Genomic DNA, 24,712 nt, shown 5'->3' with positions numbered 1-24,712 from the left:
GTGATAGCACACCAAATATGTACTAGGATCTGTAAAACTACTCACCCTCCGTGAAGCAAGGTATTCCATGCCACGTGCCACCTGATAGGCAAATGACACTAGGTCCTTCTGTGTGAGGGTCTTCTTCTCCTTGAGGTCGGTACCTATGGCAGGCTCGTACCCCGATGACGGACGATGCTGGCGCAGAAAGTCTCGCAAGTTCCCATGTGGAGCATACTCCACGACAACGTATAGTGGACCGTCCTGCGTGCAACAACCCAGGAGGTTGATGATGTTGATGTGTTTACCGATCATCTTCATCATTTCCATCTCCGACACCAGGTCCATCATTTCGGTGTCTGTATGGCCCTCTGTAAGAAAGAAGGTAAGTTTTGATTCTACAGTTTGTAAGAGTTGGGTCAGATGAGACAAGGAGGGGTTCAAGTCAAGGCATTTAGTTAATTCACAGAGGCTAGCAGACTGAACAGTGTAAGGCATTAACAGTCTATAATGAAGATAGATGTAGGATGTATGTAAAGTAACTAGAAACTACATATTTATTCAAAGTATTTCTGCTCTCTAGATTTAGATCAGTAGTAGTAGTAAAATTATCTATGACATACTTGAACTCGCTTTCGATGATTGTCCTATGTAGATAAGAAGACAACTTCTTCAACATTCAAGAACGTTCTTTATATCAAGGTTCGAGTCCTTTCACATTCTCCCCTCTAGTGCATTTTGTAACTTAATATCATTTAATAAAAGGCACGATGAGCAGAAACATTAATTTCTCAGGTATAGTCTATTAATAAAGCCGGCCCTGTGGTGTAAGAGTAGCATGCCTGCCTCTTACCTGGAGGCCTCAGGTTCGATTCCCATCCAGGTCAGGGATTTTTACCTGGATCTGAGAACTGGTTCGAGGTCCACTCAGCCTACATGATTAGAATTGAGGAGCTATCTGACGGTGAGATGATGGCTCCAGTCTAGAAAGCTAAGAATAATGGCCGGAGAGGATTCGTTGTGCTGACCACGTGGCACCTCGTAAACTACAGGCCTTTGGGCTGAGCAATGGTCGCTTGGTAGGCCAAGGCCCTTCAGGGTTGTAGTGCCATGGAGTTAGGTTTTTATTAGTCTATTAATAAATCTTTTCTTTTCTTATTCAGGCTTTTTTAAAATGTAACCTGAACTAGTTCTCTGTCTGTGTCAAGTATGACCCTTGTTTGCGATAAAATTGTACCACCACCACCACCACCACCACCACCACCACCACCACCACCACCAACAGTCATATGATATGCTATTTTTCCGTTTTTTTTTTTTTTGTCGCTATCATTAGTGAGACAATAATTTTGTTGTAATTATTATACACCTGTCATTAATAAATATTATTGTTAACACAGCAAGAACACAAAAAGTATATTATTTAAATAATTTAAAATAAGAACGATTCCCCACGGTTAGACCATCAATTTTAGAGTAATGAGTTAGGAGTGGTGAATTCCTACAGAAACAATATTGATGTTTGATGATGACGATAATGATGATGCTTGTTGTTTAAAGGGTCTAACATATAGGTCATAGGCCTCTAATGAGACGAAATGAAATGACAAATTAAAGCCCAAAAACATCCACTGACCACAATTCAAAACGTGAGGATAAAGAATGAATGGATGGATATGAATTTAAAATGTTCAGTGGAACCGACCCACAGTGCCTCACATGCACAGAAGCTGGTGTAGAACAATAGTATTACTGACCAAGGGACTGCTTCTATAGCACAATACTGAATCGATGATACTTGTAGTCGAAAGGAGTCCAAAATCCAAGTCAGCAGCCCCTCACAATGGTACTTATCGCTAGGAAAGTAGAACTATGTTGCGGTACTAATCAAGAGTAGCGTAGACTCGTGGTATTCCACACATTATGGTACTACTCACAGGTAATGAAATTTGCACATGTATTACAGACCTATGCTGTTTTGCACATTGTGGCACTATTTACAGGCAACACAAATCTATGGTGTTCATCACATAAGGGTATTAACCACAGGGAGTCATACTATCCCGTGGTGTTCCTCATATAGTGCTACTAATCACAGGTACTGTACAGGCTGTCACGCTCTAGTTTGCTACTAATCACAAACCTATGTGGTACCCAACATAGTGGTACTACATGCAAGTAAAAGTGACCCATGGTGTTCCCCGAGTGGTGGTACTAATCACAAGTAGTTTCATGGTTTTAACTTGATCATCCCTTGGTCGCCCCTTTTAGTCGCCTCTTACGACAGGCAGGGGATACCATGGGTGAATTCTTTGTCTGCGTTCTCCACCCACAGGGGGTAATATTGATGTTTAAGAACCAGTATTACGTAGGGGGAAAATGCAACTGTGATAATGGCCAAAACGTTTTAAGAATTAGTCTCTTGTAATGAAATAGCTTTACTAAAAAATAAATAAAAAGCATCATTACTATACCGTACATATTTATCCATGTTTGTTACATGGTAATGGACTGCCATAACTGGCTATATTCTGATAGCTACGTGGTTGAGTTCCTGAAGTGAAGGCATCCATAGGGGCAAGACTGGTTTGCTATGAAATGTTCAGCTAATAACAACAGTTATATTATGTTCTCTGGCCAGTCAAAGTTGAAATGAGTCTATATTCAGTTTATATAGGACTGTAAACATTCGTCAAACAAACATTGTAAGGAACATTGCAACATCTCCTCAATAGGCTACAACCAAACTGAGTGGCTATCATATCTGATTGGCTTGGTTTTCACATTCTTGAATCATGTGTTAGAGAGACACATCTTTGTTTGTAACATCTAGGATCTAGAGAGATATAATCCTAACCTTCCTCAACTGTACCACTTCCTCTAGGCATGTTTTCTTAGTCTCTTACCTTTCAGCATCTTGACTGCTACAACTGTGCTGACTCCCTGCTTCACAATCCCATTAGCCTCGGCTTTCACCACTTTCCCAAAAGCACCTTCTCCCAGAGTCTTGCCAAGGTTAAGGTGATCTCTAGGGAACTCCCATTCAGAGTCGAGAGGCAGCTCATACTCGGAGATCATGAAGTCTGAACCAGATGAGTTAGAAGTTGCTTGGCTGTGCGACTTCTGCTTCTCGATCTTCACTATCGGCATCAACTACGGAGAAAATGCAAAATATAAAGACTGAGGACGGCAAAGCTATTACTAGGAATTTAACATCCAAAAGGGGAATTTTAAAAACAAACTACCAAGGAAACATAGTATTCCCCTTGTCAATTCCAAAAATAGCTGCAAGTTAAGGATTAGCATATGATTGGATTAAAAATTACCAGTCAAACAAGTTACAGTATATTGTGTTCTCAACAAGTTACTATCCATCAAGGACGTGTTCTCGTGTACCTTTTATCAGTCTGATGTGTTCCTTAAACTTTAATAATAATAATGTTATTTGTTTTTATGTCCCACTAACTACTCTTTTACGGTTTTTGGAGATGCCGAGGTGCCGGAATATAGTCCTGCAGGAGTTCTTTTACGTGCCAGTAAATCTACCGACACACGGCTGACGTATTTGAGCACCTTCAAATACCACCAGACTGAGCCAGGATCGAACCCACCAAGTTGGGGTCAGAAGGCCAGCGCTTTAACCGTCTGAGCCACTCAGCCCGGCCCTTAAACTTTAAAATGATAGATGTATCATACGGTTCTGTTTAGTTCAGTTTGATTTATGTTAATGAAGAATGATTGACGCTGAAAGGGGGAAAACTATACCATTTGTTTTCCTGACAATATCATGTGCAGACTGTCAAACGAAACTCATATCAATGAACGTTTTAATGTAGTAGCACTGTATTTCAAAGGATTTCAAATGCATCAAAAGTTTCAAATATTCAGTTCTTGTCAAAGTCTTAAGATGCTTGAAAAATCAAGAACCTGCCTTTTTTTTTATGTGTGTGTGCTAGGAATTAAAGCTCTATCTCGCCTGATTATTGTGAACAATTTTGTTTCTATTCTTCTGAGGGTAATATATCTCCTAATCTGTTTCATACTGTATACAACTTTGGTTATACTCGTAACATGGTCCTGAATAAAACAGGTCTGAACTGCACTCTTGAACCCTTTTAATGCTGATCACCTACTCCCACAACAAAAGAAGGTCCTCCAGAATAACTGCAAATGTTTTTTTTTAAATGCTAATAAATACAGTACAAACAATCAAATTTCATGAAATCCACAGATCAAAAATCTTCATCAGTAACTGATTACTGCTTCTCTCTAATAAAAGAATTGCTTACCAGTGGTTCCTGGTTGTTCTGGGCAGTCAACGTTTGCTTCTCCACAATCACTTTCTTAGTCCACTGGGTCACAACTGCTGCACGTGCTGTCTCAATTGCCTGCAGCTTCTTCATCTTTTCTCTGAAACCAAACAAAGAGAGTAAACATTTTCAACTTGGGAAAAATGCTGAATAACTTATTGTTACAATGAATGTTAAGCTCTCTTCAACCTGTTCTGGCACAGTAACCTTCACTTTTGATCTCTAAATGTTTCAGATTTTATTTGGCACCAGATACATTCAATGGGTTGGCTGTAGAGGAATCTGAAGTTAAGCAACATTTGATGTGGCAAGTACTTGTGGGGATAACCATATGCTGTTGGCTGTTATCTGGCCGGATGAAACTGGTTACCCTGTTACAGGGTTAGCTTCTGTGTAAGGGCCGTCGAGGCACGTGAGCTACTTTCACAGTATATTTTGTAGGGGTTGGTACTACTGTAGTGGTGCTTTAATGTGAAGAACATTTTGGGGTGGCGCAAGTGATATTTAACATAGTAAAATATTCCAGGCAGCACAATTCATGGAGTGGGGAGGATAATGCGGTGAGCTTTCATTCGGGACATAGTGGGTTCGAACCCTACTGTCAGCAGCCCTGAATATGGTTTTCTTTAGTTTCCCATTTTCAGACCGGCCAAATGCTAGGGCTGTACCTTAATTAAGGCCACGGCCACTTCCTTCCAACTCCTTACCCTTTCCTATCCCATCATTGCCATAAGACCTATCTGTGTCGGTGCGACATAAAGCAAACTGTAAAAACTAACAACTCATCCTTCTAGTTTATTCCATTTAGTTTAAAGAGAATACACCCTGAAAAGTTCAAGGAAAGTTATATACAGTGAAACCTCGTTAATGCATTCCTCAATAACACGTTTTCTCACTTAGCATGTTGTAAGTTCGAAGTCCCGATTCTCATCCCATTAAATGTATATATAAAGACCCCACTCATCATGTTACGAATTTTTGCTATTACCGCTTAGTATGATCACATATTTCCTATCTCTGAAAATGTTATTTGTCATTCCTTGTGAACTCGGGTAGTTGCGTGATAGCAGGAAAAGGCCTTGAATTTGTGACCTTTACAAGATAAGTTGCACCTTCGGGGAGCAAGCCATTAGCTTCAGGAATGTTCAGTTTTGCTTGCCGGTTAGTAACAAGATCACATGCAACTTTAAGCACGCAGAGGTAGTGCGAATGTCGAAACTCGCACCTTCGAGTTTCGACTCGATCATTCAATGATATAGGTGTTGATTCCCATAGGGAACCTCAAATATTTGTCCTGAATGGAGCCCAACTTAGCACACTGGGACGATACGCTAGAAACCAAGAATGAGTTCGCTGGAAAATTTATAATGGCCAATAACGGACCATTATCAATCATTCAAATTAGTCGAATTGAAGTGTAGTCGTTCAAAATGGCGGCCAAAGTCACAGCCGCACATGGTCGAGAGCAACCTCCAATTCATTATCTATGAGTAAGACCAGAAAATAATGTTTAATAACCCACTGGTCTGAAATAGAAAGCTTCTACTACCATTTGTTTTACAAAGAGTTGATCTGCATTAATACTTGATATTTCTATTAGCTCCTGTGCAAATGTTTTCATATTTGTTGTCTTTTCTTCACACCTTTCAGTGCACTGTTGTTATTGTATAATCCTCAACGGAAAACGTTTTCATATTTGTTCTCTCGTGTTTTTCACACCTTTTAATATTCTCCTCTCATCGTCAGAAATGGTAGATGTAGTTTTCACTGAACCCACGGATGCACAACCTAAAATGCCCTTGTGTCAGAAAAAATTGTACCTAGTTTTTCCATATCTCTGTTGGATAGTTTTTATTCATGTACCAGTAATACATTTTTTTGTCCCCTGCAGAAATGTCTTAACAAGGTTTTGCTGTAAATAAATAAAAGAAGAATGGTACCCAAAATTTTGCAAACAAGCACGGTGGTTAGTAACAGTGATACTTCTAAGTGTGTAGAAGGTGACTGATGAGGAAAACACGGGGATATACTCCAGTTGCCATTCCATCAACAGTGATAAAACAACACCCTTCTAGCCCTTGCAAAGTACAGGAAGCCCATAAAATTAGAGTAGGAGACTGGATGTGCCTAAAAAGTGGTGTTCTGCTTCATTTGAAGAACTGATTAAAAAAACCTACCACATTCTAGTTTTCTATTAGGAACTCAAACATGCTTTCTGAACACTGAGAAACTGACAGAAAATAAAGTTACGCAAATATGGTGAATTTTGATTCACATCCAATATGTTAAGTTACATCATTTGAATGGATGCGAATAATTTATTAAGGTTCTAATGAGTTAAAGGGAGAGTAACGGTAGCTTACCTCTTGAGTCTGCGGAAGATGCTGATCATGATGACCATTCCCACCAGCAGAGTAAGACAAAGTACTCCCACCAGAGTGTTCACTAGCAGCGACTGTGGCTTCAGGGGGCTTCGGATGGTGTTGTCCTCGTCTTCAAATGCTACAACAAGACATTAGAAGGACTCTTCAGTTATAAAACGTGAATTAACTCCAACAAAAAATTCAATGTTGATTGTCTACTCTCTCAAGAAATGAAGGCCCCAGAATAACTTCTTGGTCTTCATGATGAAAGTTGGGAGCAGTTTTCATGGAGTAGGTATTATGTGAAACAGAGATAAAGGCAATAATCCAAGCCAGGAATTGCTGATGCTATAGTTGCAGTCAATATTTCAAGTCACATAGCCTGCTGAGAAAGCTTATCTCCTGACTTTTTTAAAGAAGACTTTCGCCAAGGATCTCCTTATTTTCCTTCTTTTCCTACTGTTTTTCCCACACCTGTGGGGTCGTGGGTGCGAACTGCATCTAACATGCGGATTTGGCCCTATTTTATGGCCGGATGCCCTTCCTGACGCCAACCCTATATGGAGGGATGTAATCACTGCTGCGTGTTTCTGTGGCAGTTGGTAGTGTGGTATGTTGTCTGAATATGAAGAGGAGAGTGTTGGGACAGACACAAACACACAGTCCCCGAGCCAGAAGAATTAATCGGAAGTGATGAAATTCCCCGACCCGGCCAGGAATCGAACCTGGGACCCTCTGAACCAAAGGCCAGTACGCTGACCATTCAGCCAATAAGTCGGACACTTTTGCCAAGGATATTCACAGCAATGAAGACGGCGATGACTATGGAATGCAGATATGGTACACTTTTGAGCTGGATCAAACATACAAAGATCTAAATATTATAAGCTACATGAGAGGTAAATGTCACATTGTGGGCAAGGTACTGTATGTCTAACAAATTGATTCAAATATATTCCCTATGGGAACAGGCCACTGGGCAGACCAAAGAAAAGTTGAGAGTGATGGACTACATAAGGATCTGAGACAGATTCGCATTAGGAATGGCTAGTGGAAGAGAACAACGGATAGAACACAATGGAGGAGATGAACTGTAGCTGAGTGTGGTACATTGGGTCTGATCACAACAGGATGATTATCTTATAATATGCAGATTTCACACTGATCAAATGGGCTGGAGCAAGTGGACATGTACCCTATCAATGCTCTGAAGAGCAAAATGTTTCCAATTTTGAACGTCACAAAGTGTTTCCTCCCTAAACTCTGACAACTGAATTTGAGATGTACCCAGAACAAAAGGTTTCGATAGAAAAGGTCATAGGCTTGTTGTCTGTCAAAGACGAGGACGAGGAGGACAAGGATGAGGAGGGGCCATTGTTGTAATAAATGCCAACCAGCAAGTACTCCTCCTCATCTGTTCAGTTGACTATCCTATGGATGATTTATCTTGATTACCTCTTTCCAGGCAATTAGTATCTCTTTTGATGCTATCTAACCAATGTGATTTTGACCTGTCAGTTCCCCTTCTGTTACTCACTATTCTAAACATGACATCTTTTCCCACAGAACACCTGATTAGCTAGATAAAGCATGCAAGCTTTTGTCTAAATGTCTTGGTTTCAAGCAAGTGTGTTCACTCACCATAAAAAAAAATAGTATTACAGTACTAATTCTTGCTGTCCATGGTATTCTCAGCAGCCTTCACAAACACTAATGGAGATGAGGAGGAGAATGATTGAGTTTAGAAGAAGTATACAACAATTGGAGGTTGTATTCATTAATTCTACTCTTGTCAGCATTTATCATGGCCCATGATTCATATCCATAGGTTACCATGGAAAGGACAAGTTTGTACTGGCTTATCTTATCGTATAGGTGTTCTTGCTTTTCCAGATTTCTTTAAAGCTGACTGCTGTGCTTTTTCCAGCTATCATTTGATCACAGAGCACCTTCACAGTCCATACTACAACCTTAAACATAGTATGTGAATGCCTAAATCAACGCAGATGATGGCTGTGGTGGTGGTGACTGTTATTTTAAGGGCAAGAATATCTTCATAACCATCGACTCAGCACTATGCAGTTGGTATTTTTACACAAAGGACATTATGAAATTATTACAATTTAAAAAATTAGAATCCATCAAAATATTATACCCAGGTACATCATCACAGGAGAAAGATATATCACTTTGGGTACAACTGCTGAAAAACTTGCAGAAGGAAACAGTGTAGGAAATGATTGCAAGCTGAGGTTTGATATTTACTGACAGAAGACCACACAGAGAAAAACCACTGCTCAGAAGTTTTTTCAGAGGTATTGAAGTTAAGGAAATTATTTTTTATTGAGTGTTGTGATAGGTGAGGAAAGCTTGTTCTATTATTATGAAATGGAAACAAAATGGCACAGCATGGAATGGCACCATTAAAAAGAAAAACTGATGGTAAAGTTATGACAAGATATGGAAAGATAATTCTTGAACACAATAATGCATGCCCTCATTCTGCTCAGTTCAGTAAAGAGAAAGTTGGGAAAAAGGGACGAGATATGCACCTCTATCATCTTTTTTTATTCCATCATTACAACTAAGATGACAGGAAGCAACCACCATCACTCATTTCAGGATCTCTCAATCCATGAGGTTGTAAATGATCTGCCCTAAAATTGACCTGGATTCCAAAACCCAAGCTAGCTAAATTAGAGGAATAGTAATTTTGATCAAATCGGTCACACATCAGATGTCGAAGGTTACACCCATAAAGGACCATACAGTAATTGTACCTGGATCTTGGCTTAGAGAGAAAGGACTGGGACAAGTATGGGACAAGTCAAATGTAATGCTATGCAATGATTTCAACACAATCAACACATAACCCGTAAATATACATTGTGTGATGACGAGCCACCCGTGCTAAACCCGTACATTTCTGTGCATCGCTCACTTTGCTGAGCCCATAAAAATACATCTGATCAGTTCAAATGATGCATCAGAAATTCAAGTTCTAAATCAGATATAGCTCATTTTTACGTTAGGATTTTGTTTCCTAGCAACGATGAAGTATATATCTTCTGTGCTTCCGACTGCAAAAGATGAGACTAACAGAGCAGACTTTGAAAGTGACGGTGAATATGAGGTTGAAGATGTTGTGATACAAAATGACAATGAAGATGCGGGCAATGACAATGATATCAGTGAGGAAGATGAAGTTGAAAACAGTCGACCTCCACCAGTGAAACAGAAAGAAAACTATAAGTTGGCATCATTTTCTTGGGTTGCTGGTCCGTAAACTCCAATACTTCACACTTCCCGCTCATGCAATTCAGGTGTTGTAGACAATATATTATATGATGATTCTCTGGAAATATGTGTCTTACTGTGTTTGTTCAGTTCTGTACTGTTTCAGGTTATTGTAGAGGCTTCCACTGAATATTATACGAAGGTCTTAACAGTTTACCCAGTTCTCCAAATAGTAAATAGTAGACTTCAGAAATGGAGTGATATGAATGTGAAAGAAATGTATGTTTTTTTTTTTTTTTTGTTGTTGCAATATTCATGACAAGACTGAAAGAATGTTATATGTGTCAACCATATGATGTAGGGTTGGGTGTTGTAACTTGCTTTGAAAAATACCAAAATAATGTCAATTTTTAGACTTTGATCATCACCATGGGAGGCATGGTTGCTTCACGTCCATAGGTATAACCTTGAAGTGCCCTACATGTGTCTCCTGGGTGGTGATAAGTAAGCAACACCATTGGCCGCTCGACCCTAAGCTCTGCTGCAGGGTTATCCCAACTCATAGAGGATACCCTACAATTATACTCGGACTTAGATAGTGGAACATCCTTATTTTGCCATACGAAATAAATAAGTAAATAAATGATCATCATCATTGTAAATTTATGCTTAATTACAATTTATTATCTTTAAATGTCAGTTAAATAAGTAGTAAAACTATTTTTCAATAATCACATATTCTTGGGGGGAAAAAAACAGCACAGAGGGGATAAGTATACATAAAAAACACTAGCATTGAAAGGGGTTAACTCTCCAGCATGTGAGTAGACTGTTGGACACCAAGTCCACAACTGTCCCTCAAGGAACTTTTGATGACATTCTTAATTCATCACCAGTCACTATGTGAGCACTCACCTCACACCTGTTTTTTTAATGTGTATTCGTTTATATCTTGATTTAGAATTCTCTTTCTGAGTTTATGACCTCCAGTCACAATCGGGTACTATTTTTACTACTACTACTAAATGTTTTCATTCCTGCCCTGAAGAGGGAGGTGGGCCTGCTAGATGGTGACACCGTCTCTCAGGTCAGGAGACTTGTATCGGAGAAGGAGACGTGCAGAGAAGGTGAGAGGATTGGTGGCCGTCGCCTATAATAAGAACTGTTCCGGCACTTGTCTTGTGTAGGAGAATGGAAAACCATGTAAAACCATTCTGAGGACCGCAGACGGTGGGAACCAGCCCCTCTCTGTCTCCCAAATACAGAGGCATAGAGCCACGGTAGACCATGGTGACTCCTCCTTTGCTTGGTTGGCTGGTCAGAGAGCAGAGTTCTCAGACCACGGACCAGTTGTGGTCGCTAATAGGCTGAAACCCACTCTGCATATGCCAACCTCTATTTTCAAGGATACCAAATGTTTATCGACCCTGTAATTGTGGTCTCGTCAAGCCCCTGCACTTTCCTTGAGGGATTCTCTCACTAAGCAACCAACTATGCTTTGGTTTTTCTTATCCCCAGAGCTGTCTGTGAGGGATTCTCCTCTCATGACACCAATCCTGCTTGGGTTTCTCCACCAATTTCTAGATGATTTTACCCTCAATTCTTGCTCTATACATCTTCATTGCTACGGATTACAATCTACTGTCAGTATTTTAACCACGTATCGCTCCCTCCCTACACATTTCCTTATTATACTCGTATATATCTTGAATGCTGTATGAAAGTGTGAACGTTTTGTTCTTTGTTTCTATTAATTAGCATTATGTGAGGGAATCCCTCATGTGTGACCAACTGTGCAACATTTTCTTAGCAACCACTCTAGGTTTAAAGCTGTACCCTCTGCACTGGGCTGGTTGCAACTGGCGTCAGGAAAGCCCTCCGGCCGTAAAGCTGGGCTAAAACCATACAAAGCGCCAATCCCAAGAGACTAGGAAGAAGAATATGGCCTCGGCTATGAAGCTGCAGATGTTCCAAAGTGGTGCCATCCAGGACTACCAATTGTGTTGCTGCCAGGCAATGAAAGTAGAATTCAAGTGGGTGTTTCCTATGGCCGCATGAATTTCATTTTGTCGAGTGACACTGGGAGCGCCATTGATGACCTTAACATGCCAAGAATCCAAGGATTTGGCTGTCTTTCAATATAAACTTCATCTATTCAGACATAATGACTTCAACATTCTGATATTATCATTTCACAGATTAAGACGTTTTCTTGCAGTTTGGCTGATGACTTAGGTATTATTTCTCAAACAATCTCTGAATTTTCAATTAATCAAAATAATACAATGAACATCCACTGTAAAACTTCTGAGATTCATAGGAGGCTTACTAAAGTGAGTTCAATGGAAATAGTCCATTGTTCATCAAATGTAAATGGTGAATAATTTTACATGATGTAGCTTTTGGGCAAAAATATTGAGCGAGATGGCTATGCGCACTGAGCTTGAGTTTGAATTCGGGAGACACTATCCATAGCCCTAAATATGGTTTCCCATTTTTCACACCACTCAGCTGTTGCTTCTTCCTCATTCCTATCCCATCATTGTCATAAGACTTGTCTGTGTCAGTATGACGTAACACAAATAGCAACAAACAAAAAGACAAAATATTAAGTCAGTTTTTTGGTTACTGAATTTTCTGATTTTCACTTTGTTGGTAAGTCTCAGGAGAGAAATTTCATTGGGGTAAAATACATAACCGGTAATACAATTTCTGCCACATAGCGCTATTCTTAAGTAATATAACAAACCCATTCTGTAATTTTAAAGAGAAATACTGTATACTTATTCTTTTTCTGTGAGCAGATATTGCATTGAAAAACTGTAAGCCTCCAAACCTCGTTTTCTCATAAGTAAGGTTTTTGCTTGTAATAATAATAATTGTTTTAAATCCCACTAACTACCTGCACAGTTTCCAGAGATGCTGAGGTGCCATCACATAAGAGTTCTTTTCCGCGCCGGTAAATCTACCAACACAAAATAAATAACCCATGGCACTGCAGCCCTGAAGGGCCTTGGCCTATCAAACGACCGCTGCTCAGCCCGAAGGCCTGCAGTTTACGAGGTGTCATGTGGTCAGCACAACCAATCCTTTTGACCACTATTCTTCACTTTCTAGACCGGGGCCGCTATATCACCATCAGATAACTCCTCAATTCTAATCATGTAGGCTGAGTAGACCTCGAACCAGACATCAGATCCAGGTAAAAATCCCTGAACTAGCCAGGAATCGAACCCAGAGCCTCGGGGTAAGAGCCAGGCACGCTACCCCAACACCACGGGGCCAACTAATCTACCAACACAAGGCTGATATACTTGGTTTTGCTTGTAAACTTACAATATATGAACAGGTAGCTGTCTGAATTCTGGTGCAATTCTGATGCTGTTCATTGGACTTAAAAAGAGTGTCGTTCTCACACTAAACTGAGTTGTCAGGATACTACAGTGTATGGAAGAGCTTGAGCTTAACCCTTAGTGTTGAACAATACTATATCGCTGTCTCAAACTTGTGCATGAAATGCTAGGAATTATATAGCCTATCATTGTTCAAACAGTATGCTTACTATCAAAAATAAGGTTCCTAAAAGGAAACCATAATTTAATTTCATCGGTTGCAAATGTTAAAAACATTTAAGCTTCTTAGGCTTTTTTAATTGTGAAATTACCAGTGTTTCGCCCCAGTGTAGCAGTGGGCTCACTGTGTGCTTTTGGTGTGGTTATATCTGATGAAAGACAACCGAGTGGAGTGTCAGAGCGTGTTAACGTGCTACGTCTATGGAGCCAAGCTCTGTATTACCCACCATCGGATATCCTGAGAATGGTTTTCTGTGGTTTGACATTTTCACTTCCAGGTAAATTCCAGCAAAGTTCCTATTCATAGACCACAGCCAATTCCCTCCACCTCGTTACCCTATAGTACAGTTTAGGAACTTCATCATGTAGATCCGTACTGATACAGTTAAAACTAAGAAACAATGTTAGGTTTTGGTCCACCCAATCAATACACATCACTTGACAAGTGAACTATTTAATTAAAAACATATTAAAAATATTTAGGGACATGTCTCGTCTCCATTTGAGACTTCATCAGCCATAAAATCACGTAGTAGATTACAAAACTCAAATCAGAAACTGAAAAAACTTTTTAAAAAATGGAAGAACCCAATGTCTTTTTAAGGACTATTTGGGAAATGCAAAAGATATAACTATATATACATTATTTACACAAATTGACCTCACTTCTTGCAAAAAACTTTTGTCATCAATGTTAAAAAATGAAATTAACTTAAAATTGACAAGCCTGCCATAACGCTTCGTACAGAAGCAATGTCCATTGTTGCTGTCTGTATTTGAAACGGAAGTTACTTTTTGAACTACTGAGAAGACATAGGAGAACAAATATACATATATTTAAATAGGTAGTTTAAAACTTCTTGCAAACAATCTTTCAGTTAAATATGAACGACCTTACTTGAAAAACGTTGCAAGCATTGTTGGAATCTGGTAGTTTCAGTGTGTTGACTACTGTAAATCCATGGATTTAGTACCAATCCGTTTCTGAGGCCAGAATTTTGATCTCCCCGGTAAACTTCAAGTTAATTTCATTTTTTAACATTGAAGACAAACGTTTTTGCAGGAAGTGAGGTCAATTTGTGTAAATAATGTATATATAGTTATATCTTTTACATTTCTCAAATAGTCCTTAAAAAGACATTGGGTTCTTCCATTTTTTTAAATTATTTTTTCGGTTTCTGATTTGAGTTTTGTAATCTACCACATGATTTTATGGCTGATGAAGTCTCAAAGAGAGACAAAACATGTCCCTAAATATTTTTAATATGCTTTTAATTAAATAGTTCACTTTTCAAGTGATGTGTATTGATTGGGTGGACCAAAACCTAACATTGTTTCTTAGTCGTTACCTTATCTCGTTCACCATCACTCATTTCATCTTTATTCTTTCCTCAACTGAGGTCAGCATCAGATAGGGCATTCTGCTATGAAAATATGTCAGAAAAAGATATATGTAAACTTCCCTGCTACACAGAAAAGCACAGAATCATCAATGTGTTTTGGCTTAGAAGACGAGAGAGCAAGCACAGATTCTTTTGCTCTTCCCCTCTTAGTAGCCTGTTAAGACATTGAGGGAGTACACATAATGCGTCCTTTCAATCCACCCGTAGTCCGGCTCCATGGCTAAATGGTTAGCGTACTGGCCTTTGGTCCAGTGGGTCCCAGGTTTGATTCCTGGTCGGGTTGGGGATTTTAACCTTCATTGGTTAATTCTGATGGCTCAGGGGTGGTGTATGTGTCGTCTTCAGGATTAGAATTCATCGTAGATAGAGCCCCATCCTCCTATATGGCATCAACTCAAAAGACTTGCACCAGGCCTCTTCGAAGGCCACCAACCATTATTATTATAACTCCACCCATCGGGAAGATGAAGAGTTCCGATAAATCAAAAGAAATATGAAGCATCATGATCTACGTCCAACAAAACTCACTCATTTAGCACACAATTTTATGGCCATAAATATTTGCAAGATACGTATCATGAGAAAAATTCTGCTGCCTTCGGTGAAGGCTTTGCTGTGACGTAGATGAAATGCCAGTCTTTTCCATTTTTTTTTTTTTTTTTACAATTTGCTTTACATCACATCAACACAGATAGGTCTTATGGCGACGACAGGACAGGAAAGGCCTAGGAGTAGGAAGGAAACGGCCATGGTTTCAATTAGGTTACAGCCCCAGCATTTGCCCTGGTGTGAAAATGGGAAACCACGGAAAACCATCTTCAGGGCTGCCGACAGTCAGGTCCGAACCCACTATCTCCCGGATGCAAGCTCACAGCTGCGCATCTCTAACTGGATGGCCAACTCGCCTGGTAATTGTCAGTCAAAGACAGTAGAAACTCATTTAAAGCACAGCGCCATTTGTATCTACTGTATATAGAAAGCAAAGTTTTGACACATGGTAATAATGTGAGGAAAAAGATGATACAGACTTAGTATGGATGAGGAACACTAGTCCCCACAGTGTCAATTTTCTGTCTACACTAAATTGGTGACGTTAATTCCAGATCGACACTCAGCCCCAAAAAACACATGTACGGTATGTTAATGTCATCTCACCTCATCCCTGATCTGATATCTGGAAACAGGACTAAGAAGTAGACATATCTGATGAATGGCAGCATTTTATGCATCATTTCCATAAAAGAAATATTATAGTTCCCAGGGAACACATTCATGTTCACTCATTTCAAACAAAGAATTTTTTAAACTTCGTGTTTATCACTGGCCATGTGGCTTTCCTGCAGTATTATAAGTTGGCGACCAATTTCGTTGCTGAAGTTTTGGCTGAAGTTTTTAGCAATATAAGTGAAATTAGAATTGGAAGAAGACGTAATATTCTTTTTTTTACCAAGGAGTTTAATGTCACACTAAAAGGTACAGCAAAAGGCTAAGATTGGGGAAGAAGTAGTCACTGCCTTAATTAAGGTACAGTCCCAGCATTTGCCGGGCGTGAAAAGACAGGAAACCATGGAAAACCATCTTTAAGGCTGCCAAAGGTGTGGTTTTAACCCATCACCTTGTGAATGTAGGCTTATAGCTACATAGCCAACCTGCTTAGTGCAAAATATCATTTCAATTCCATGCCTGGTTCAGATACTATTTTTGTTTTTACATCTATTAGTGCATAATCACTTGCAGAATGCTTTCATTTCAACAAAGTAATAATCAAAATTAACTTTCAACCTATTAGGTCATGTTCTGTACATATGCAATAGTATGTGTTGAAGAGTTGTTAAGTACAGAACAAAAATGGCCAACCGGACACCAGTGGAATCCGAACGCTCAACCTCTCGATTTCGCATCAGTTGCTCTACCAACCGAGTTATGTTGGCCTAGATCATATTTGCCCTGTTGGAAAGGATCTAAGCTACAGATCTGGCACCACTGCCATCACACTGTAAGGATGTGTGCAAGTCGGGAGGTTGTGGGTTCGGATCCCACTGGTGTCCAGTTGGCCATTTTTATTCTGTACTTAACATCTCTTCAACATGTACTGTATGTATGGAACACGACCTATTAGACTGAAAGTAAATTTCTATTACAATGCACTCCTGAAAATTCAATACTGAAAGTAATAATGATGTAAGATCATCAGCCATGAAGTGTGTGTGTATGTATGATGAAAAACTAAAAATTTGTCTATTATGAGAGGCGTAAAAGTATATTTGAAAAATTTTTGTCTGCAAACTTGTTCAAATTCACATCATGCACAAAGGCAAGTGGTCGAGCAGTATCACAGAGGAATCAAGAGATTATACAGAACAGTAGTTTCTCCATTAATGTATCACAACTTCAAGATCTGGTGGTAATTACAGTTTAAGGCGGTAAATAATAAGATTCTACGAGTATTAACACGAACAGAATGCGCTCTACTTTCTACCATTATAATCTCCGTCTCAGATGGATTCATACATGGATACTCTCTACACTTTGAGGAAGAATAGCTGTGACCTTTAAAAGAACGAAGGTATAGGATAGAGAATCAAAAGGTTCATAAAAAGTGGGGGAAAAGCAAATTTCAGTATTAGACGGGAACTTGAAAAAGAACGCATAACAGGACAAACACAATGTGAGGCCAGTGAGGGAAGAGAAAGAGGAGACATGGTCAAACATGAAAAAACCAAGAGGACAAGAACAATCTCAACATCTTCAAATAGATTTTCTCTCTCTCTTCTATGTTTGTTTCTTCTCACTGAGGGGGCATTTTGACAGATCGTCAGTCATGATGTAGGATAAGCGTGTTGCTGAAGCTAGAAAGTAGAAATGGGCTTGTCAGAGGCTAAGAACAAATGGATATACAGGGTCTCTCTTATATATCCAGAACGTCCAGCGGCGTTACTACTCTCGGGGACCTAAGCAGCTCTACAGGAGGCATGTGCATAGTTACTAACTTTGTAAGGAGTGTGAACGTCTTCGACCTGGCAAGCATCAGTCGCCAGTCTGAAACTCAGCTGTTAACATAGTGAGACAGTTATCATTGCAACACTGTATTTTCGTATGTAAAAGTTATTTTAAGTAGTCTACGAGTCGGCTCAACGGTATGCGATGCATTTGTTTAACAATTTCCTGGGAAGTGCCATCTTCACGAGCACAGATCCACATAATTGTAAATAAATTTGAAAATACTGGCTCAGCGTGCAATAAAAGACATGCACACACATGAACAGTTTTAAGAGAGGAAAAGCTAGGTGACATTGGTGCGAATCTTGAACAGTCACCAAATAAATCACTCACAAAATTAGCATAATAAGTAGGGGTTTCGGTTTCTTGTGCAAACAGAGCTACAAAGCTGTTACACATCAAACCGTACAGGTTTACACAGGCCTAGCTGCTGATCCAGCCACAAGAGTGGGATATTGTGAGTTGTATCTTGCATCATTGAATGATCGTTTATTTGACCCACAGCTTGTGTTCTTTTCGGATGAGGCCTGGTTTCATCTTAATAGTTGTGTGAACAGCCATCTCTCAGTACTGGTGTGCAGAAAATCCTAATGGTGTTTATGAAGTCCCTCATTATGAAGAATGGCACTTCCAGCATCTTTTATAAGGTAATATTTCACATAATATTGTATACACACTTAAAGAAGCACAGTGGCGCGCGGCAAAAGTTGGGCTGAGGAAGCTGCTGTAGCGCAGAGTACAAACACCGAGTGCTCGATCTGGGTTTATAAGAGAGACCCTATAAAAGAACTGTGACTGTTAAGGAGAGAGTCGACCTTTCAGTATTTGAAGACGGCAGTCCATGAAGATGAGGACATTGTCTTAGTCTTTTTGTTCTTATCTCCTCTTTCTATTTCTTCCTCCACCCACACTCCTATTATGGTTTCTTTGTCAATTTCCTCTCTTTACTGTATATCAGGGGTTTCCAAATGGCGGCCTGCGGGCCGCATGTGGCCCGCGAAGCCATTTTTGTGACCCGCGAGAGCACTGTAAGAAATAATGTGAAGAAAAATCACAAAAATATTTATTAGCTCGTTCTAAAACATATTAATTTTTATACACCTTATAGACCCAAGACAGAACTAATTATTCTTTAATACTAGTTCCTCTTTTCAAGTATTCACTTGTTCTCAACATATTATTTTGGATTTTAAAACATTTAAAATCCAAATTTCAAGTAATAATGTTATTATTTCTGCGTCCCACTGACTACTTTTGATGGTTTTCGGAGACGCCGAGGTGTCGGAATTTTGTCCCACAGGAGTTCTTTGACGTGCCAGTAAATCTATGGACATGAGATTAATGTATTTGAACACCTTCAAATACCACCGGACTGAGCCAGAATCGAACCTGCCAAGCTGGGGTCAGAAGGCCAGCGCCTCAACCATCTCAGCCACTCAGCCCGGCTCCAAATTTCACTCTTTTATGCAATTTTCAAATAATGTTTTAAGCAATTAAAATGATCAAACCTTCATTTCAATTGAACTATGCATATTATTTCATAATGGTGCTTCTGTACTATTTGCAGAATTTTACGAAAATTGGCCTATTCAGCTGCGGCCCGTGAACATGACTAAGGTTTCCAAAATGGCCCTCGAGTCCTTAAAAATTGGAAACCCCTGCTGTATATCATCTAGTTTGTTCCCTTCTAATGCTTAAGATACTGTCTTCGAGAATCTAACACCAGGAAAAAAAAATTTAAAAATAAATAAAGGATGAAGATATAATAATAATAATAATGAAAGAGAAGGTCCTAATAGTAGAAAGAGAATTCGAATAGTCTACCTCTGTGTGTACAAACTTAACCTGCCCACCTGCCTTTGTTACGGGGGGTCGTTTCATAAGTTATGGCAACTGTGTTATATCGTCCGATAACGCTGCGGCAATGGAAATCCACGATGTACGTTGGGAGGATAAGGCAATGTGCATTTCAATGTTAGCATTAAATGAAGTTGGGATACAGGAGCGAACAACAAAACAAGAGGGCAATCGAAAGATAAGCACGTAGAACGCAGTGCTGTAGCATTTTATTATGCACAAACTGAACGCAAACATGCATTACTGTATCAGATATGAACATCCTTCAAAACAGTCCTCAAGAGCCTCAGCACATTGTTGCCAGCAATGGGGAAGACACTGAATACTATCGGCGATGTTGACTGTGTCAGTGTGTACCACCTATTGCCAATGTGCTGTTATGATGGCCGCCCTGTTTTCAAAGTGCATTCCAGTCAACGACTTCTTCAGTTTCAGAATGATATTGAAGTCTCATGGACTGAGGTCTGGTGAATAGGGAGGGTTTTCTAATACCTCCTACCCCCGCTGCTGTAACACATCCCTAATGAGACCTGCAGTGTGGGCTGTAGTGTCATCATGGAGGAGTATGGCACTGTCCTGTAATACTGGATGTTTCTGCCTACGCAGATGCCCCTGCAGAAATGTGCGGTAGTACTAGACATTGGCAGTGTGGCCCTCATGAACAAGATGACATTCAAGAGTGCCTTGGTTGTTATATGCCAAAATGAGCATGAACTTTGTGAGCGATAGATTCTCTCGCACCTCGTGTCATCATGGTGACACTAGATTACATCACCGAGCTGACTGATGCTTCAGTTCTAGCTCAGTTCACCAATGACTGTTGTTCTACTTTACTTCAGATCCCCAGCTGACATCAAAGTGAGCGGGAGGTCTAACTTAATCTTCAACCTTGCAGGCCCACTCTCTAAGTGACGCAGACAGGCTTGCTCGAAACAAGCGTTACTGCCAAATATCTTTTCTCCTCCACAATGAGTTCAGTGATCAGTGAAACAGTATGCATGTTGTAGTTCTCTTTGGCACTTTTAGAATTTTACATAACTTCTTTCCTATGGAAGCCCGATCTTTTAAATGCATCTATAAACAGTTGCCTTTCTGCAGAAATAAGCAGTCACGGGCCAGCTTGGTAACAACCTACTACTAGAAACCCACGTACATGCCACTGATAGCTTTCAAGTGTGTCCTGCAACTAATCAAAGACTCGCTGCTGGGGTTCTAATAACCACGGTGATAATACATCCATCTTGCAGCGTGGCCTGACGCACAATGACTAAGTCGAGTGCTGGTACCTAGACGCTCGTGCCAACAGATGAGATCTGTTGGTAGCTATTGATAGCATGTGCCACAATGTTTTTAATGTATATGTAATACCAGCCTTACCGTGCTGTCACATGTTCGAACGACAGAACACCATTGCCATGACTTATGTATGTGACACCAGACTCTAGGTGCTAAAAATGGGTGGTCACCTTGAGTCTTTAAATGAAGAATCATCCCACTATTTACTGGAGTAAGTAAGGGAAATACCAAGGAAAAGTCCAACCCAAATTTACCACCAAGAGTCTATTTCTTTATTCAAAATAGTTTTGTACAGAGATTTGGTTTGGTTACAGATTTCATTCCAGTGTTTCATAAAATACATGTTTCTACAAATATCAGATATTTGTTTTTGAATGAGTAATGTTCCCAATATCACAGTTAGAATAAATTCCATACACAGAACTATGAAGATTTCCTTTTGAAGAAAGATCTTTGCTTACAGAAGAAAGTCATTTTTTTCATATAGAGCTAAACTAAATACAGTGAGTTGTGTCAGAAAAGAGAATTTTACAAAGCTCCCTGGTACAGGGAAGGATGGAGAGGTCTGATCCTTCTCCACTAACAGATAATACAGTATTTTCTCTTCTGTTTCAACACTAGCTCTACCCTGTCCACTTTCAATAAGCAATAAGCAAGTACTCGGTAAGTCCACACCAAACATGTTAATATCAAATACTTGTTAATATATTATTAACAAAACTTCTCCAATTATTATTTTAAATGAACCAACTGAAATTTGTATTTCCTGTCATTTTAGTCTTACGTATATGAAATGTTAGTAGTTGATTACAATGTTTCTAATTAGGAAATTGTCAAAGTTATGACAAAATAGAATGGATATTTTAAAATTATGGTACTTTTAAGTAAAAAAAAAAAAAAAAAATATTGATTAATTTCCAAAATGTTTCAGGTCAACAATTTTTTGTTTATTAATTTGAAACATAATTGCTTACGTAGATGTTTCAGTGCAATCCTTATGTTTTTAATAATATGTGGTATGCCATTATACAGTTTGAGGTTTTTCATACTTTAATAAAATATTTCTGAAAGTTACATGGATAGTACAAATTATGACTGCTCTATGAGAGCATGTGTGTGCCAAACTTGAAGGCAGTCAGATTAAAACGATTGTACAGGAAGCATTTTGAATTATAGGAAAGATTAAGTGTAATTTACACTGAATTTCTGATTCCGAATCTAGATTGCTGAAATGAAATGCCTTCTCATCATTTCTCTACCTCTAAACGAGTGAATTCACTTCTTTTGCTATTTCTGCCTTAGACATTCTCAAGTAATTATAAGGTGAATGCATTTTACTTAGCGTAATCATATAACTTCAAAAGTTTCAAAATCACAGGTATGGTTTCAATGTCTCCATGGGGCCTTCAAAAATGGCTGCACATGAAAAAAATAGAAAGATATCACCATGTTTCCCTATCAAGGAGCACCAACATTTCATTTTTTGTTTTGAGTTATTTCTGTTCCAATATTTCAGTAGGGTCACACCTTATCCAGTGAAGTATGAAGGGAGTGCAGAGAATACGTCAACTGAACAAGTGAAGATTTCACAAGAAATGAACTTTGGAAAATTACATTTTCAAGAAATCTCAAATGGGATCTGCTCAGCAAGGGAAGTAAAGGAATTCTTAGTCCGGCCCCGCGGTGTAGGGGGCAACATGTGCGCCTGTCACCCGGCGACCTCGGGTTCGATTCCTGAATGGGTCAGGGGTTTTTATTTGTAAATGATTAATATCCCTAGTCTGGGGACTGGGTGTTTGTGTAGTCCTTAATGTTCCTTTCCTTATATTCAACACTTTACACTTCCAGCATTGACATAATGCACGCAGGTTCCTCACATATTGTGCAAGTAGGGGCAAAAGATTTTCATAGGTCGACACCCCAAACAAATAGCATTTAAAAAAAAAAATTCTTGATTCACCCAAAAGGATGTAAAAACAACATGACCAACACTGGGTCAAAACATATGAATTAGCCACTGAGATGTAGTTTTAAATGAATGGACATCAAATGAAAAATCAATCAATATACTATTTGTCATGCAGACTCTCAGCAGAACAGCAAAGAGCTTAATGATGAATGAAACTGTTTGTGTGGGATGTACTTCATGTTAACACGAACTGTCAGAAGCTATTCCAGCTGATATAAAATATAATTTTGAATGTTAATTGAAATACATGACTTTTACAATGACATTGTACATGTCTTCTAAGAAATATTGGAAAAGTTTTATTAACAAACATTAACAAAATTATTTTGACGACAACCATGATCATAAGCAACAATTTTTATTTCTTAACACCTCATAATGTTAATGAACAAAAAAGATTAAGAGTATGTAGAAAAATCATGTTGGTGTGGATGTACTCAAACTATTGTGTGTTAATTTCAAGGCTACAAGCTACTATAATATTAGTGCTTGAATTTCTACCAATTCTAGTGTTGTGAATTAAAAATACTCATAAGAAAACTAGTTCAAATGGGTAATTTATTCCTTACAGTTTCAATTCTACTCTTCAGTACAAGTTAAGGAAGGAGATGTACAATGACAACTTACCAGATAAGAATATGATTGATGATTCACATACAAAAGACAAGATAAAAGAAAGGAAATTCACATGGTCCAAAATACATGGTTCTAGAGGGACAGAGTAGAAAACTGCATCTCCCAGAAAAAAGTGAGATGGAAGTAGGAAGTTATTGGATGTCATCTGCTCTTAAGGTCAGGTGCTTCCTTAGATCTGAATACTGAACGGAAAGAGAAAAATCGTGTGTGTGGTTTCAACAAGATTCACCCCTGCTCATACAGAAGAAGATTCCCTTCTTACAATCTTGGAAGTGTTTGCATAGAGAATTTACTTGTGTCAGCCAGAATGTGGTTACCAGATAAAATGCCTGTATAACCCAGGAAGGACAACACTTGCAGTACCTTTTATTAGGTAAGATTTCATATAAGATAGTATACACGTTTAAAGGGCGGCCACACACGACATAAGTTCAGCAGAGGCAGCTTCCATCGCGCAGAGTACAAACACCGTGCGTTCGGTGTGAGTTTATATGAGAGACCCTGTACTTCCTGCATCAAGACTGATGACCAGTCAAGATGGCCCCTGAATGAATGTTGATGCCTACCCTTTTGAAGAAGATGGGAAGCAGAAGCGAGCTTGCCAGGTGCTGAGAAGAAATAGGTGTAGATGAACAGGGATTGGTGAAGAGAGAGCCCTCTATCTGAAGATGGCAGTGTATGAAGTTGCAGAGGCAGTCCTTGTTATCATGTGTTTTGCTCCATGGCTGAATGGTTAGCATGTTGGCCTTCGGGCACAGGGGGTCCCTGGTTCGATTCCCGACAGGGTCGGGAATTTTAACCATCATTGGTTTATTTCACTGGCACGCGGACTGTGTGGATGTGTTGTCTTCATCATCATTTCATCCTCATCACGACACGCAGGTCGTCTACGGGAGTCAAATCAAAAGACCTGCACCTGGCGAGCCACACATGTCCTTGGACAGTCCTGGCACTAAAAGCCATACTCCATTTCATCATGTGTTTACAAGTTTGTCTATCATTGAATTTATCCTATTAGGTACTGTATTCCTTTTCATGTTCCCATCTCTCTACAATGATTTGTCAAAATCCAAAAGCACTTATTCCATCT

At 39.3% G+C, this 24,712-nt stretch overlaps 1 protein-coding gene across 1 annotated transcript in view; it reads right to left on the bottom strand.

Moving 5' to 3' along the window:
• LOC136884140 (fibroblast growth factor receptor 3) overlaps nt 1-24,712 on the bottom strand; it is a 222,671-nt gene that overhangs the window by 8,941 nt on the left and 189,018 nt on the right. The window contains exons 18-21 of the mRNA XM_068229806.1: nt 6,653-6,791; nt 4,269-4,389; nt 2,886-3,132; nt 46-350 (exon numbers count right to left, since the gene is read on the bottom strand). Coding sequence (XP_068085907.1) covers nt 46-350; nt 2,886-3,132; nt 4,269-4,389; nt 6,653-6,791 — 812 coding nt within the window. The remainder of the gene's footprint in view (nt 1-45; nt 351-2,885; nt 3,133-4,268; nt 4,390-6,652; nt 6,792-24,712) is intronic.

The sequence above is a fragment of the Anabrus simplex genome, chromosome 12 (assembly GCF_040414725.1).
Source record: "Anabrus simplex isolate iqAnaSimp1 chromosome 12, ASM4041472v1, whole genome shotgun sequence".
NCBI classification, from domain to species: Eukaryota; Metazoa; Arthropoda; class Insecta; order Orthoptera; family Tettigoniidae; genus Anabrus; species Anabrus simplex.
This window is presented reverse-complemented; position numbering and strand designations above follow the sequence as displayed.